The following is an 18,580-nucleotide window of genomic DNA, read 5'->3' on the forward strand; positions in this document are numbered from 1 at the left end:
TATGGGAAATCTCTTTACCTTCCTCTCAATTGTGATGTGAACCTAAAATTGCTCTAAAAAAATAAAATCTTAAAAAAAAAAAACATGGTTGGAAACAAAATTATACCCCATCAAATAAACAAACATACCATAAAAAAATGTGATGGAATGATATTGTAAGGACTTGAACAAAGGAGTAACATATTTTAGTGTACATTTTAAAAAATTCATGAGCAACTCTGGAGAATGGATTAAGAGGAGCAAGAATGGGGGCGTGAAGGCCAGTTATGAAGCTACTGCACACAGCACAGGCAACACATGGTAGCTTAGGTAAGGATGAAAGTGGAGATGGCCTCACATGGACTGATTTGACTTTGCTTTTTTGGAAATAGAACCAGAAATACTCACTAATTAAATTAGATTGGGGGAGGGGATGGAAAAGCAAAAGGGAAGAATCAAGGATGACTTACAGGCAGTTGTCTGGCTTGAAAAATTAGATGAAAAACTTGGGGAGAATCAAAGCTCCTGAGAAGACAATAGGGAGTGGGACACAGACCACAAGTACTAGTATTTGCCTTTGAAAGGAAAAAAAGTACTACATTTGTTAGATCGAAAGAAAAGAAAATGACAGTTTCTATTTTCTCAATGACGTATAAAAAGTCAACAGTTGAACACTGAGGAAGTTAGTATTAAAGTCAAGCTAGAAAGTATGAAAAAGTAGTAAAATAATTATCTCAAAGTTGGAAAATGAACTTAATAGGGAAACATAATAAAATTGCTAAACAGTATTGAGAATTCACTCGAGATTTACAAACATGACTGTTTGAGCTGCCTGGGAACAGGTATGAAGGAGACAGATAACTGAGTGTTACCTGGTTCGGGTTTTGAAAGAGGAATACTATGCAGTCAGGGGCAGAAAATCGAGAGTTCTGCAAGGAAGCAACTATGAACTCTGAATCTAAGGTGAACAAGAAATAATCTGAAGACAAGAGAGAGATGATGCATAATGAGAAAATGAGGTCAAAGTGTAGAAATCAGCAATGGAGAGTGGAATGCTCAAAATCAAGTTTACATAAGGAGTTTCAAGTGTTGATAAGGATCTGGCTGTGCCGTTCAGATGCCTCTGACGGGATGCAGAAAGACTGGGAAACTTAAAGGTTATAGTGTTAGATTTGTTATCCACTAGGCTCCTGTAATCACTAAAATGATTGAAATAGGAGAGAAGAAAACTGCTTGAGCTCTTGGCTAAGCTAACGTCTTCACTGAATGGGCAGAAGGTTCTTCTGAGAGGTAAGGTATGAAAGGGAGACAATGATAGAGCTTTAAAGAACTAAGGGAGAAATTATTTGGAAGCGGCAATAGAGTAAAGAGGACACCTACCCAATCTCCTGCCCCTGAAACACATGGGATATGAGTAGAAAAGGCTTCTATTTGTAGTGAACAGTGTTCTAACGGGACACCTATGTCAGCAAGGCAAGGAAGTGACTAGGACATTAGGAAAAGAGACCACAGATGTCAGAGTTAGCTGCTCTGAGCTTAGAAATATATCACTAGTCTATGTCCATGGAAGTTCAGCTCACTGATTTAGACCAGGGATTGGCAAACTATGGCAAGCAGGCCAATCCAGCCTGCGGCCTATTTGCTTATGGCCATGGACTTACAATGGTTTTTACATTTTGAAAGGATGGTAACACCACACACACACACACACACACACACACACGAAAATGCAACAGAAACAGCATTTGGCCTGCAACACCTAAAATATTTACTCTGGCTCTTTACAAAAAAAGTTTGCCAGCCCCTAGTTTACATAGAAGTACCAAGACAGTGAGTTACCTTTACTCTGTTCCATGGCCTTGGCCTGCAGAAGCTGTCTTACAAAGATATACTACTGACCGAAAGAGGTCTAGCTAAGGGAGCACAAGTTACCACTGCAGGAAGAACATGTTCTACACACAATGATTAAGGATATCATTTAAAAGCATTACTCTAAAGATAAACTATCTCTTAGGCTTCTTTGGTCCAGCCAGGAGTGACATGACAATTATGGTCCTAAATGGTAAAGTAAATTCATTCATTCAACAAATATTTATCTGTTTTAGTTCCAAGCAGTGTGGCTTGTTATATTTTACGCTTTGATAGCATAGGGAAAAAAACTAGGAACAAATGTTTGAGGGGGAGGAGGATCTGCCATTTGCACAAGTTATTCATCTAACAGTACAGTTTTTTAAATATCAGACCAGATAAAACAGTTTTTATTCTCTTTAATTTATGACTCAGTTTTTATAGCCATTTTGAGACAAATAGGAACCAAAAAAAAAAGAAGGAAATTTTCCAATGACTAAAGAGATGGGAACTTACTATGTAACTGTAAAACCATACTTTTACGCAGATTACTAAAGCAAAAGCAAATCAGCACCACTCATATCACTGAAAATGAAATAATTAGAACCTTAAGAAGTAAAATTATGAAAATACATTTTATTTTCAATTTTCAGAAGTAAAAAAGCTGTAACACTTTAAATAAACTGTTAGGACTTAGTTGATATCTAGTTAACCTTATACAGCACTAACGTTTTGTTTTTCTTTTCTGGAAAATACTCAAATATACTTGCAATGCATCCTTTACAAAATAGACTAAAAGATACTTGCATTTAACAAGTTCTGTGAAGAACAACATTCTACCACATTCATGTTTTTCATGATAGATGTCATTTAACCCATCTCTTAGAAGAAAGAATAACACAATTGAAATAACTGGCTAACTAATCTTTAGTTCTGTTTCCACAAGTAAAACCTATCACTCTGCACAATGAGAAAGTAGAAAAGAATATGCAACCAAAAAGAACTAACCTAAAATCATTGATCCCTATCAAAAGATAACAGATTAAGCGTGGGAGATCAACATAAAAAAAAAATAAACAGTGACTGTTCTTGTTACCATTTAACTCTGGCTCAAAGACAAAAATAATGTACAATCCATCAGTGTATATGAATTCTATATCACATTTCCCTATTTCATAAGGAAAGGAAATAGGTTTAAGAGTAAGATTACTGAAATAATATTATTACTGGAAGACAATTTTGCTATCATCACTGCTCAAGAAGTATCCATAGGACCCTTTTAGAAAGCAGGTTGCTGTTCATACCCCAAAATGTGAGATTAGGTGATCCTAAATAAACACGAGGGAAAAAAATTAAAATATTTTTTGTCCTCACTCATATTGCTCCCTCTGCCCCGGTAATTCGGATTAAATCAATTTTAAAGATCACTATTTTATTTTATTTCACTGTATCTATTTTAGCAACTTAATGTAAATGAAAACAAACACTAATTTTTTTTTTTTTATTGGTGAGGAAAATTGGCCCTGAGCTAACATCATTCGCAGTCTTCTTTTTTTGCTTGAGGAAGATTAGCCCTGAGCTAACACCTGTGACAATCTTCCTCTATTTTGTATTTGGGATGGCTCCACAGCATGGCTGATGAGTGGAGTAGGTCCGCACCCAGGATATGAACCCGAGAACCCGGGCCACCAAAGCGGAGCGTGTGGAACTTTAACCACTCAGCCACGGGGCCGGCCCCCCAACAGTCATTTCTAAATAAAATCATAATACTGTTTTTGAAACTGCAAAAGCTGTTCTCATCATGTCAGAGAATAAGTGAAACAGCAAATTCTTGTATCCAGACAATCATTTACTATAATCAATTCAGGTGTAACCTGAAGCTTTCTCACATTATTTTCAAGTCAAGTAGAGGATAATTAGGCTACTGTCGTCATTTCCTGATCCGAGTCATCTGAGTCCGAGTCATCTTTTAGTTCCAATTCCCCTAAATCTTTGTCTACAGTTGTAATAATAGTTTTCTTCTTGCACTTCTTGGGAAGTGCATCATTAGCACAAATTTTTCTCATTTTAATGTTTGGCAATTTCTTCAGATCAAAATCCCATTCCCTAGACAAAAGAAAGAGATAGGGGGTTGGCAGGCGGTGAGATGGGGAAGCAGGAGAAAGTCAATATTCAAAACTCTGAAAGTAGCAGAACAAAGTTTATAAATTAACAGCAGATTCAAATGCACAAGAAAGAAACAATATAAATGCTTTAGGAAAAAAAAAATGTCCCAAGAACTGAGGCTTGCTTTTTCCATACTTATTGCATTTTCTCACTAATCTACAACAGCAGTAACTACACAGAGAATCCCACATATTCAAAACTTCCAAAGCAATACAGGGAAACACTAGGCAGAATTACAGGGAAGCTCTGTTCCATTCTTTCCTTCTCCCTAACCTGAACACTTCTCTATCAGGCCATATGGTATCAAGACTCTCAGAAGTAGGAACTACATCATACCTGGCAAATCCGCAAAACGCATACTACAGAATAAGTTTTTCTTTCCACACAGTGGAAGTCAGAGTTAAGTTTCAGTAATCAAACAATTTTTATGGTTATAATAGAAAATTTACTTTTTCAACCTCAGCATTTTTTGTGACAAGCCTATGTTCATTTACTTTAGGAGCAATGTGAAGATTGGTTTGAGTACCGAACTCTAACCAGCAACACTAACAGTCTATGCTAATTTCTTCACTCATTTCTGGCTTTCTTTGGGGGAGGCAGAACATATATTGTTTTAGAAATAAGGAGCACACTTATATATCTGATTAATTAATACTACAGGCCAAAAAATAATTAAGGTATAAAAAGAATCTCATGCTCCATGTAATTAAATTGTAAATACATGTACATGAGCTAAAAATGAACTAAATCTTATATATGATTAATGAATTCTATTAGAGCTAATATTTTATGAGTAAATATTAAATATTTTTCTATGAATTCATAAGTATAGAAATATAAAATAAGCTTAAGGGTTTCAAAGAATATGACTGGAGTTAAATTTATGTAATTTTAATTTACATAAAATTTCAGACCTGTCAACATGGTCTAGTTACGATCAAAGTGGTTAATAAAAGTCATTTTATAAAGATAACCCACATTTGAAAACTAAAAAATTGAAATCCTACTCGGTAGTCTCTCTGGTCACAAAAGTGCAGAGTAGAGAGACCACTGGACCAACCGGTTCTTGGTGACTTAACTCTTCCCCTGCTATCACTTCCCATTAACCATCTTCTCCAAAAGAGGATGCTGCGAACAGTCTGGGGATGGGACTCTGAGCCATCAAGTCTGCTGCCGTTATTTTATTTTTGTGAAAAAATAAGAACTGAGGAGAAATAGTGAAATCAAGTTCTTTTAAGTACTGAAGTATTTTAAAATATTTTGAAAAACAAATAAAAGCACCATATCACTATCATTTCGGTATATATCAGGTATTTCAAATAAACACAACTTGGGAAAATTGTTACATTGATGAAAGAGAAAAGTTTAAAAGAAACCCCTGATTTTCTTTTAGCTCTAATATCTAGACTTAAAAGGGAAGAAAGTTTATGTCTCATGTATTTTACACACAGCTTCAAAGAATAATAAAAGTGACAGACTCACCTAAAAGTTTTCAGATTACCTGCATTTACAATGTCTGGAATCTCTGGGAAAGAAAATAATTTATATCCATTAGACAATGTTTTCTAAATTACAACATTTTATAGTTCCTCTTTTATTACCTCAGATACAACAAATAATAATTGACAGAGCAAGAATATTCAAAGCCAAACAAAGTTTCAAGGCACCGTTATAATGCTATATGAAAAGTAAGTTTTGCAAGTATAAAGGACTTAGTTTAAGAAAGCGATTTAAGAAGAATGCTATTAAATAATAAATTCTAGCATAAAATCTGTAAAATAAAACAAACCTATTAACAAAATAAACCCTGTCCTTTTAAACCATAAAAGATACCTGGCAAATTCTAATTATCAATCCCCTAAAACAACATGCTAGGTTGTTTTATATATTTTCTTGGTGAAAAGTACAATATTTTCAAGAATATACTTCACCTTGGCAAGGGAGAGTTTATCTGAGGAATGCAAAGATTATTTAATATTAAAAAATCACATTATTCAAAACGTGGAAAAAAATTTAAAACAATCTATAATCAACAGATGCTTCAAAAAATTCAAAAAATTTAGACCCATTTTTAATAAAAACTAGGTGTACGACAGTTCCTTACCATGATTAGAAAGTTTATCATAAATCAATATGCATGGTCGTACTTACTGGAGGAACACAGAGGCATGTATAACAAAAACTAGAACACTGTTGCAAAAATTCTGGCCAATGCAATAAAATATTAATTAAAATCCAGTATCAATTAATAAAAAAGATAAAATAAAAATGTTTGACACAACTGTATGCTGACTTTTATAAGTTTCAGAAGATATGAGTATGATAGGGCAGGTGTTTAAAGGGTGTAAATTAAGCACAAAATTTTTTTTAAAAGAAATCCTAATAAAAATGAGTCAGAAATAGTTATACCACCATGGGGCAAGGAAGGAGATGTGTTAATATCTAGTCTTTTCTGAAACTTATCAAAACAGAATTTGGTGACAATTTGACTACATGTTTCTAGACACTTGTGGACTTGTTAGAAATCACAAACCTCCTTTCACCAGACACATTCCCTGACTGTGGAAGGAGCACTGAGGCCGAGTTGGAAGAACACTAGATCTGAGTTTTAGTACTGGCTCTATCACCAATAAATGTTTGAACTTGGATGTGCTCTGTTAATTACTGTTAATTAATCTGGCAGCTGCAAGCTGAACAGACTTTAGGAGGAAAGAGCAGAACCATGGAGACCAACAGGAAGGCTGTTGCAACGGTACAGGTGAGATGATGGTGGCTTGAACTAAGGAGGTGGTGGTAGTAGCAGTAAGTCATCAGATTCTAAATATATTTTGCTGACGAGCTGGATGTGGAATGTGAAAGAGACTGCAGGGTTTCTGACCTGAGCAACTGGGTAAGTGGTGATGCCACTGACTGAAGTACAGATCTTGCAGGAGGAGCAAGTTTTAGGAGACAAGTTCGACTTGGCTTTGGGCCACGTCAAGTCTGAGATGCCTATAAGACACTCAAAAGTCAAGATTTTGAGAAATCCAAGTTAGACAGTGCAAGCCTGGAGTTCTAGGGACAAGTCAGGGTGAACAATATAAATTTGGAAGTTATCAGCATTTAGATGGTATTAAAACCACAGGGACTAAATGAAATCAACTTAGGAATTGGTGTAAATAGAAAAGAGAAGAGGCTCAAGGACAGGGCCCTGGGCCAACATTTAGTTTGTGAAGATGAGGAAGACTGAACTTAGGAAACTGCAAAGTCATGGCCAGTGAACTAGAAAGAAAAGCAGGAAACATCGGGGTCTTCTACACCAACTAAAAAATGCTACAAGAAAATGAAGTGATCAATGCCCAGTATAACACCTATTTGTCTTAGCAACTTAAGGTCATCAGGGATGAGTACTTTTAGTTGATGGTGGGGACAAAAGCCTAATTAAAGTGAGTTCCAAAAAAAAGTGGAAACTGAGAAAATGGAGACTAGCACAAGGCAAATTTTACACTCTTAGTAGGTAACTACTTAGGTGAAAAGGACAAGGGACTGGTTGAAGCACTCCCTCAACCTCCCACATTAGGTACTATGTCAGGCGCTTCGATAAATGAAATCTCATTTAACTTTTAAACAACCTGGGGGAAGGAGGTATACTATTTATCTCAATTTTTAAATTGAAGGAAACAAGGCCCAGAGGGGTTAAGTAACTTGCCCTGTTATACAGTAAACTCTATGGGTTTAAGCTCAGATCTGTCCAGGTCTAAAGCTATCCTCTGCTGTTTTCTCAGTTAAGAAACTCACTTAGGAATGATGAAGAGGAACTGCCATCTACTTCAGGGTTTCTAGTGTTACTGTAGTGTAAGTACCTGACATTAAGCTTTTTGATTGTAATGTAAGTGCCTGACACTGAGCTTTTGACTGCTGAGGCATCCATTTCCAAAACATCCATCTCAAATAAACATATTGCCCGCTGTGTGACACAGCTACTAGCCAAACAACTAGCTAAGGAACCAGGCCACCCCCATTCGTGCAGTTCCACTTTTAGAAAGCCCTAGGTAACCTAGATAACTGACCACCTGAGTGACCCCCCCTTTCCCTTCTCCAGCCCTAATTCCTACTCTTATGTTTTAAATTTTCCAATAATGAGTGAACCCCTGAAACCCTAGGCACCCCACCCTCAGACACTAACAAAGGCAGAGCCCCAGGTATGTGCTCCTTCCCTCTCTCCTCCTCCTCTCCTCCCCCTCCCGCTCGTGCTCCTCTTGCCCGAGGTCCCGTGTACCCTCCAGGACTTGTGAGTAATAAATCTTGTTTTTTTCAGTTTCCCGACTGTTGTTGCTGAGGTGTTTCCTGCAAAAATAATGAGAACTACAAGGAGAGGTCCAACCACAACATTGGCTCCAGCTGGGGAAATGTCTGTGGGGGCTCGCCACAAGTAGTATGGACTCAGGCGAGTGCCTCAGGCATTTCCAGCAGAGAGCATCACCATCAACAGGCTGAGACCTACACAACAGTTACCCACAGGATATTTCCTTTAGAGTCATACTTCACAGTTGTTATTATTAAAATTTAAAAATGTAATTCTGTTATTAAATATTTCATTTATTACACTTTCCAAGCAGATCCACATAATATAAATGCCTACAAGGACCAGGCAGGGAATGTGAATGAAGGAACGTTCAGGATCACGGCAAACTTGAGAATATATGGGCAAGTCTAAATGGGAGAGCTACTACTCCATTCTAGCAGATTATGTTGTCAGACCATCTGATTTTTGAAGAGAAGCCAGAAATCTACATTTTTCATGTGAAATCACCAGATTCTTTTTAATAATGACAATTAATAAGCCAATCAAATACCATGTGCAGGCCACATGTAGCCTTTGAGTCGTCACCTGTTCATGGGTTTTACAAGCCTTAAATACCCTCTTCTACTAAGTGCTTTTCTTCAGACAGTGTTGGTAAACTAACAGTGTTGGTAAACTCTTTAGGAATGGTAAGAAACGCCACAATGCTAAGAATGAATATTGGATTTCTATAGTTTCTCAAGAATGACTGCAACAAGTAGGTACTACAAGAATTACAAAGATAAGGACACAGCACCTGCCCTGAAGAAAACTTAGATGTAGCTGGAGATGGGCAAGTGATAACTCCATAACAAAGCAAATCAGGGTAGTGCCAGAAGGGAGTGGAAAACTCTACTGTCACAGCAGAAAGACATGATGTCACTCTCACAACTGACAGCTTGGGGAATGTAGGGAAAAAAAAAGAATGAATTAAAAAATTATTCCGCATACTCACAAAAGAAAGGAAATCAAAGGAAGAAAATCAAACTAAAGAAAGAGAATAAATAAAATTAAACCTTTGAAATGAATTACAAATCTGATATTGCTATGTATTTCAGAAAGGAAAAAGAAAATCACAGTGAACACACCAAGGCCATATCCTTCATACTGCTGCCGCTCACGCTCCATTGTCTGCTTGATGACTGTCTCCCGGGAACAGTGCCGCCTTCCCTGCCTGTCTTTGATGCTGTTATGTAATTCAATCTGCTCCAGCTCACTACTGAATCGATTTAAATACCTGAAAAATAAGAAAATGATTTGAGTTGCAAAGTCTGTATGTTTGGCTTCCATTACTTCATTTTAAACATAATCCCCAGCCTTCGCCTGTCCTTTAAATTCTTATGTTCCTCTAAGTTCCTCAAGTCCTTAGACCTCAGACCTTCTCTGGATAACTCAACCTTTCCCAAAATTTCAGCAACCAAATCACTGCCTGCTATTAAAGCCTCTGTTAAACTCCAGACCCTCATATTCAATCACCTCCTGGACATCTCCACCTGGATGTACTGTAGAGGCTTAACACATCAAGACTAAACTCATCCTCACCCCTGCCCCACTCCTCCCCCACCAAACCCGCTCCATCTCTTTGGCTCCCTATCTCAGGAAACAGTACAACCATTCGTCCAGCTGCCCAAGAGAGGAATGCAAGTGTCCTCCTTGACTCCTCTCTCTCCCTTTTATGCCACATCTAAGCTTTCACTAAAGATTGAGACATCTACCTTCTTAATATCTCTGCAATCCTTCATTTTTCTTTACCACACTGCTACTAACCAAGCAGAGGCCATCATCATCTCTTGCCTGGATTGCTTCTCAGCCTCTCAACAGTCTCCTGGCCAAAGCCATGCCCCCTCAGGTTATTATCCTCCTTCTCACTAGTGTGACCTTTCTAAAGTTTAAATAGGATCATCTCAAGTGCTTGCAGTAAAGCCTCCTATGGCTCCCAATGTCCTTTGATAAAGTCCAAACTCTTAAATGATATGTGAGGTCTTTCATGAATTGGTTGTCACTTATCGTACCTGTCACAATTCCCTCCCTGTTATTTTGGTCATATTAAATCTCTGGCAGATCACTAAATATCTCCCTCTTTCCTCTGGGCCTTTTAGATATTGTTCTCTCTGCCTAGAGGCTCTTCAAACTACCTTACCTCAATCTGCTAACCCCTACCCTTCAGGTGTCAGTTTGATGATATTTCTCCAGGAAGCCTTTCCTGACCACAAGAAACTGGGTTAACCATGGCTCTGAGGCCCAGAAAGGTTACAAACCAACTAAAGTGGCTAGGCTAGGAGACAAATCCAAAGCCTTTTTGATAACAAAGCTCATTTGCTCTTCCGCAAATCCAGAACAGAACTCTGTCTCTTGAAGAACCAGGTTGGAGAATTCCTTTTTCTGACCCTTTGCTCATAAAATGCCCAGTGTTTACCTTTCAATTAATTCACAAGCATCTTTCTTTGAATATCCTACTTTTTTGGGATCAAGATGATTTTGAAACCACTGCAGTTTTTCACCTATAACAACAAGTACCAAGATAGTTTAACACCACAAGTCATCATTTAAGCAAGAGGTATTCATCATAATTTTCAACATCAATGTGTTTAACAGTATCAAAAGTTATTTCAATGTTAAATATAAAGCCTTGTGTGGGCTCAAAGACAATTAAACCAGTCTGTCAGAAATTAAATTGTCACCTTTTAGAGACAGGGGTGAAAGGGATGCTTTTCTGTATGTATTTCTTATCCAATAAGGAGGGAAAAATTAAAAAAAAAAAAGAAAGAAGACTTTAACACAACATGAAGTTCTAAGTATTTAAAAAACAAAAGATAAAACTTGTCTAAAATAATAAAATGAAAATTTAATTAGATTAATGATCAAAATGGTATTTGCTGAACATTTAATTAGCAGCAGGCACTATGTAAAAAGCTTTACAATCCTCTCAGGATTAGTACTGTTATTATCCGCACATACAGATGAGAAAGGTTAAGTAACGTGTCCAGGGCCTCAAAATTAATAAACATATTAAGCATACAAGATCTGCCAGATACTGTGCAAAGAGTGACTGAGATTTATTATGAACAGACCTCATCCTTATGAGTAAATCTGACTATCAGGGTCACTTTCAGTTAGAGTTCTCAGTACTACAGATTAAAAAACGGCCCTACTCCAGATACTGATAACCCATTTAGAAATACTATTCTATTACCTGATGAAGCATTAAAGATAAAGGTTCAAATATCTTTAATTTTAGTAATAAAGCCTAACAGTCACTATTCTGAAACCTCAGGCATATCAGTAAAAATTTAGTAACAATAAATTTGACCCCTCCAAATAAAGACTGTGACACTGAGATACAGACTATGTACCCACATCATTAAATATGAACTGCTGTTTCCAAAATACTTAGACCAAAATCCTTCACAATTCTAATTGTTAGGGAGCTAGAATTAAACTTCAGATATAGGTAGGTAAGTAGATAGATATATAGATTGATAGATAGACAGAGGTAGACAGATAGGTAGCTAGATAAATATAAACAGCTTCTGGAAAACTGTGCTAGATATTAACATTCTTCTAAGAGTTTAATGATGGAGTTATATTTTAATGAAGTCTGGTAAAGAAAATTCACTTAGACAAAAATATTTCAATAGGAAAACAAGTATAGGGCATAACTTCACTACACCCTAGCCAGAATCTCAAATAAGTAAATTTACTTACCGATAAGGTTGAGACGCAAGGCCTTTTCATTCTTCAGCCTTAGAAGAAAAGGTGCATAACGTGTTAGAAAATGTCCAAAGAAAGTTTTAAAATTCTGCCAAAACCAATAAAAAAACATTGCCCAAAGAGCCTTAATTCAAAGATCACTCTTTTATGTATAAGAAGTTAGTTTTGTTAATATAGAAACATTAAACACCATGCTTATCTCTTAAATCACTAGAACAAAATGTTCTTTTAGAAACTTGTTTTTAGCTCTTCAATGACTAAAGGACACCTATAGAACAAATCAGTTTTGAAAATACAAATGAAAGCTTGATTGGATTATTAATGTTCAGGTAGGTTCTGCAATATGCAGAATACTTGTGTATAAAAAAGTAATGAACACCTTCTAGAAGACTGAGTGCTGCCACCAAGACCAAAATGTATTACTGTCATCTTTTAAACTTTCTTAAGAACTAAACAAAACAGAATGTTTACTTTTCGTAAATTTGAAAACAATTATACCACATAAAAAGAACTCATTTATTCTCAGAAAACAGTTGAAGTAATATATGACTCCTACGGTTGATATCATCAATACTAACTTTTTCGGAAGAGATCTCTGGATAGCTAGTTTTGCTACACTTTATGTTGGCCACTGGGGATACAGCAACGAACAAAAAATACACTGCCCCAGCCCTAACGAAGCAGCCCAGAATTACCCTTCCGCTTTAAACAACTATAAAACTGGAGAAATAAAACGAAGCCATTTTTATAAAAACTTTTTAGCCACAGAATGGGAGAAAATATTCACAACACAATAACTAGCATTCAGAATATGCGAAGAGTTCTTACTACTTAATAATAGACAAACAACCCAACATCAAAAAGGGCAAAAGATTTTAACAGATTTTTCATCAAATTGAAGACGTACACATGACCAATAAGCACATTAAAAGATACTTAACATCGTTAGTCATCAAGATGCGCAAAGTGAAACCACACTGAGATAGACTATACATCTATTAGGATGGCTAACGTTTTTTTTTAAAAACCTACACTATGACATGTTTGAGAGGACATAGAGCAAATGTAACTCTCATAAAACGGTACTATCACTTTGAATAAGGCAACTCCTTCCATACTTAAACATTACACCTACCATATGACCAGCAATTCTTAAAAACTTAATTTCTTATAAACTCAATTTCTTATATACGTAAACATGTATCTACCATATAACCCAGCAATTCTAATCCTAGCAACTGAAAGAAAAATGAAAACATATGTTCACACAAACCTTGTACATGAATGCTCATGGCAGCTTTATTCATAATAGCAGGGGCTGGCAAATTTTTTCTTAAATGGACAGATAGTAACATGTTAGGCTTTGCAGCCCATGTGGTCAGTCTCTGTCACAACTACTCACTTCTGCCATTATAGCCTGAAAGCAGCCACAGACAATACAGAATAAATGGGCATAGCTGCTTTTCAATAAAACTTTTTTTTATAAAAACAGGTGGCTGGGCCCTTAGTTTACAGACCCCAACAAAAGCCAAAAAACTGTAAACAATCCAAATGACCATCAACAGGTGAATGGACAAACAAATTGCATTGCATACCCATACAATGGAATACTATTCAGTAATAAAAGAGAAAGACAACTACTACATGAAGTAACACGGATAAATTTCACAAACATTATGCCAAGTAAAAAGCTGGCACAAAAAATTATATACAGTATGATTACATTTATATAAAACATTAGGAAAGACAAATTTCATCTATCAAAATAGACAGCAAATCAGGGGTTGCCTGAGGCTAGGGGTGGAGAGTGAGGATTGATTGGGAAGATGCACAAGGGAATCTTTTGAGAGGATGAAAATGCACTATATACCAATCATAGTGGTTACACCGATGTATCATCAAAACCCAAAATCTACACTTAAAATATGTCTAGTTTATTGCATGTTATTTATACCTCAAAGTTGATTTTAAAAAATAGAGAACACTTCATAACAAGATAGAGAATGGCTCTGAGAGGAATTCATTCCTCTTAAATAAGCTCGGAAGGAAGAATCTAGTTGGAAGTCAAGTTGCAACTATTCTGAATGAACTTAAAGAGGCCTTAACTAGGTGGTGGTTATCAGTTGGGATGAAGAAAGGTAGAGAGATTTGAGATTAATTCTCAAATGTAGTTGTTTCCTAGATTCTTACTCATTATGCTTAGTTTCTCTTTGTTAATTTTCCATACAAAGTCATTTTCATTTGCTATCCAGAGTTCTGTGCTACATACCTAGCAGGACAAGATATGACAGTACACAGCAACAAAATGTTGCTATGCTGAGAAATCATAAAATAAAGCTAAAATCATGATAGAGAATAGCCATTTGCTGCCTGTAAATTGTGCATCACTTGAAATGTGCTAGTCTTCAAACCATACTAGTTTCTTTTAAATTGAAAGAAGCAATATTTCACACAGTCCTAAATCAGAGCTTTCAAGTGCTGAAGAAGAAGAACGTGTCTGAACTCTTACTCTATGCTGTTGTTCACTCCTGAAGTATCTTTAAGTGGATACTCCAAGCTGCCTGGCTAGCTCTGTTCCTTAGAAAACTAAGTATTTTTTGATAGGGAGATACTAGCAAAAGGTGGTAGTATCTAAGACGGTCCCCACTGATTCTTGCCACTCTGATTCTTGCCACTATCAGTGTGGTTAGACCTAGTCACTGGCTTCTAACAAATAAAATAGTGCAACAGTGATGGATGTCATTCCGAAATTAGGTTACAAAGACTGTCTTCCATCTTGGTCATCTCCGTTCACTCTGTCTCAGAGCCCTTGCTCTGGGGGAACCAAGCTGCCATGTTTTCACTAACCCTATGGAGAGGCTTATGTGGCAAGGAACTGATGTCTACAGCCAACAGCCAGCCAAGACTTGAGGTCTGCCAACAGCCATATAAGTAAGCTTGGAAGCAAAACCTCTCCCTACCAAGCTCCAGGATGAATACAGCCCCAGCCAACATCTTGATGGTAGCCTTGTGAGAGACCCTGAGCCAGAAGCACCAGGGCATTGGGATTCCTGACCGAGAAACTATGTTTCAAGCTGCTAAGCTGTGGTATAATTTCTTATGCAGCAACAGATAACTAAAGCAGTATCTGATAACTTCTTTATTTATTTATTACTTACATTATTATTCATTGAGAAAAGCCACAGGCACCCAAAGTTCAAGTTAAGTCCTGTTGGTACCTTGTCTATCATCTTGCTTACAATTGTCCCAACAGTCTGAGTATCTTGCTACCAACCATCTTTTGAAAATATGCAACTTAGCATTTCTGTCCTGCTGGAAGTATTGCTCTAGCACAGGCAGATCAGCAGGGGTTCAAGGTGCTATTTGTGACTTTGCTCCAATTTAAATTAAATATGACTCATGGTCACTGATGTTGCTACTCAAAATACTGACATCTATGACAGGCATAAGCCTGTTTCATAAAATATGTTAGACACTACCAAAACTGAATATTTGTTTGCTTCTGGGGCCATAACTGTTACAACGGTGATTTCTTTAAACTAAATGAGAAAAAGGAAAAAGCTCAATCTGTTTAGAACATCAACCAAGCAGAAAAAATTAAGTGATACCTTTCAACTCTGTACTATTAAAATGGAGCGTTGGGGCAGGCCCAGTGATGTAGCAGTTAAGTTCGTGTGCTCTGCTTCAGTGGCCCGGGGTTCGCAGGTTTGGATGCCGGGCACGGAACCACGTACCGCTTATCAAGCCATGCTACAGCAGCCGTCCCACTTATAAAAAATAGAGGAAGATGGGCAAGGATGTTAGCCCAGGGCCAATCTTCCTTAGCAAAAAGAGGAGGATTGGCAATAGACATTAGCACAGGGCTAATCTTCCTCACCAAAAAAAAAAAAAAAAAAAAAAAAAAAAGGAGCCTGGGCCAATAATAGAACTTCCTTAGGACAAATTATATATGAAATCAGCATGTTGTTCTGTTTTATTCTTCCATAATTCTATAATATTGATTCTCTAAATCAATGCATAAAATCCTGAATATACCGGACAACATACAAACATTCCAGGATCACTGGCACAAGTACTTAGAGTGAACTAAAGTACTGAACCATATTCTAAAGCAGTATTTCCTAAAATATTGCCTGTATACCTTACTGTACTATGCAAGGTGATTTTTAAGTAGTTCATAGAGAATTAAATAATCTTTAATCAAATGGTAAGAAAGTCACTTTTTTTCCCCCATTTTCTTTGGATCCTTTCTGATTAGGACAGAAATTTGCCAGATCTTTTCACCTAGAATAAAGCAAACATGCCTCATGCTCAGACCATTCAGGGAAGGCAACAGTAACTACTTGGTTTTAATAGAGATAAAATGTCTCCGTTAAAAAAATTATATTTAAGGGGAAAAGATTTTAAAAGAATATTAAGTAAATAATACTAAAGGTCCGCGGTTCTCATAGTGTGGTCCTTGAACCAGCAGCAACAGCATCAACACACCCTGGAAACTTATTAGAAATGGAAAATCTTGGCCCCACCCCAGACCTTCGCAGGAGAAAACTCTAGGAGTAGAGCAACTAACTGTTTTAACATACCCTACAGGTATCTCTCATGTACACTAAAGTTTGTAAAATACTAGTACAGGTGATAACAGAAGCTACAAAAATCAAAGTAGTAGTATATCATGTCAAAAAAAATAGTAAAATTCATGCAAGTGACACAAATATTTGAAGTTTGAAAATTTTTGTTTTAAAGCAATACTGCTATCATCATCCTACTATTTATTTAAAAAAAAAAAAAAAAAGACCCTTCCTTAAAGAAAAGAAAAAAAATTTGACTATACTATTATAGAACTTGACTATTCTCTTTTTGAAAACTTCCAGCCAAATCACTGTGAAACAACTAACCTTTACTAAACATAGCTTTAGGTCTTAGGGAAGGAATCAATAAATAATGAAAGTGATGGTTTCTATCAACTAGTATGTAAATTTACTTAGCATCACTACAATGGTAAGACTATTCTAAAATAGTCAAAATGCTGATTTTTTGTTTTGTCTTCATAACTTCACCTTAATTTTTTTTATTTCTTTACTACAGCAGTTCTTGGGGACTCCCACAGGCCAAAGATGGGGGGAGAATTGGCAAATTATAGATCATGGGCCGCTGATCAGAAAAGGACGCCTAACGGACAGGAAGAGGGGAAAAGAAGAGGCATTATACACATATTTCGCAATTCTAAAAAGAAAATTCTTCTATAAATTCTTCACATCAAGAATATAGACCAACTTCCAGAATGGCAGCATAAAGACCTATGAAATCTACTCCTCCATAAAAGCAAAGAGAACACTATGAAACCTTGTCAAAATTAACTTTTTCAGAAGCATGGAAATTAACTAAAGGCTTGCAACAATCTGAGGAACATTTACTCAAGAAAAATGGCTCAATCTCACTAAAAACAGCAAGCTTTGTTGTGTTTTAATTTGCCCTAATCCCATCTCCCTCTCCCCAGCTCTGCACTAGTCTTGAAAACCAAGGGACTAGCAACTCATGGTATACAGAAACCATCCTCTCAGCAACCACTAGAACAGATTAGGTTTGGAATTCCCCAAAAGCTCCATCCCCAAACAACTGTCACCATTTGACCTGACAGGCAGCATACTGAAAAGCTCCATTCTCAGAGTTAGTTCATCTCTATTTGATCTGACTCAGGGCTCTCTTTGTGGGAATAGCCCTATCCCCAGGGTGTTTCTTGAAAACAATCACCTGCAACTGTTTAACATAGCGGCAGCCTGAGTGATACTACCAGTTGGGGGCTAACAAAACCAAAAAATTTAAAAAGAAAAACTGGGGAATGGAGGTGCATAGAGGGCTTTGAAAAAGTAGCTCTAACATATTCCTGGGAATCTACAATGCCACATACACAGTCGAGGCTGTGTTCATGCCAAGGAAAGACCTGAGGAGGTCCTAATCTCTCACCTCTGGCTAACCTTCATGCTCTGTGCAAACAAGAAATGAAGTCCACTCCTAGACATATCTTACTCAAACTACTGAAATACAAAGAGGATATCTTGAAAGCACCAAGAGAAAAGTGACTCAGCACACACCAAGGATCCTCAATAAGATTAAAGTTGACTTCTCATCAGAAACCTTGGAGGCCAGAAGGCTGAGGGATGACATATTCAAAATGATGAACAGAAAAAGACTGATCCAAGAAGTCTATATCCAACAAAACTGCCCTTCAAAAATGAAAGAGAAATTAAGACATTCTCAAATAAACAAAACTGAGAGAATCTGTTGCTTTCAGATCTGCCCTAAAAGAAATACTAAAAGGAGTCCTTCAGGATGGAATGAAAGCACACTAGATAGTAATAGGAGGGACTCAATCTTTGGCTCCCTTTTCTTTCCTATCTACATTCACTTGTCAGGTGATCTTATCCAGTCTCACGATTTGCAACCCCACCTAGATGCTGATGGTTCCCAAATTTGTGTCTATATCCCTAACCTATCCTCTCAACACTAGACTCAACTTATCCAACTGCCCATTCTACATCTCCTTTTACATGTCTA

At 36.8% G+C, this 18,580-nt stretch overlaps 1 protein-coding gene across 1 annotated transcript in view; it reads right to left on the reverse strand.

The window, feature by feature from the left end:
* Nucleotides 1–2,443: 2,443 nt before the first annotated feature.
* Nucleotides 2,444–18,580, reverse strand: part of TMA16 (translation machinery associated 16 homolog) — a 30,520-nt gene continuing 14,383 nt past the window's right edge. Inside the window, exons 4-8 of the mRNA XM_087437466.1 lie at nucleotides 12,020–12,057; nucleotides 10,731–10,815; nucleotides 9,403–9,551; nucleotides 5,476–5,518; nucleotides 2,444–3,933 (exon numbers count right to left, since the gene is read on the reverse strand). Coding sequence (XP_087293592.1) covers nucleotides 3,744–3,933; nucleotides 5,476–5,518; nucleotides 9,403–9,551; nucleotides 10,731–10,815; nucleotides 12,020–12,057 — 505 coding nt within the window. The 3' untranslated portion in view covers nucleotides 2,444–3,743. The remainder of the gene's footprint in view (nucleotides 3,934–5,475; nucleotides 5,519–9,402; nucleotides 9,552–10,730; nucleotides 10,816–12,019; nucleotides 12,058–18,580) is intronic.

This window comes from Ceratotherium simum, chromosome 12 (genome assembly GCF_057802395.1).
Source record: "Ceratotherium simum simum isolate JZ-2026a chromosome 12, ASM5780239v1, whole genome shotgun sequence".
NCBI lineage: Eukaryota > Metazoa > Chordata > Mammalia > Perissodactyla > Rhinocerotidae > Ceratotherium > Ceratotherium simum.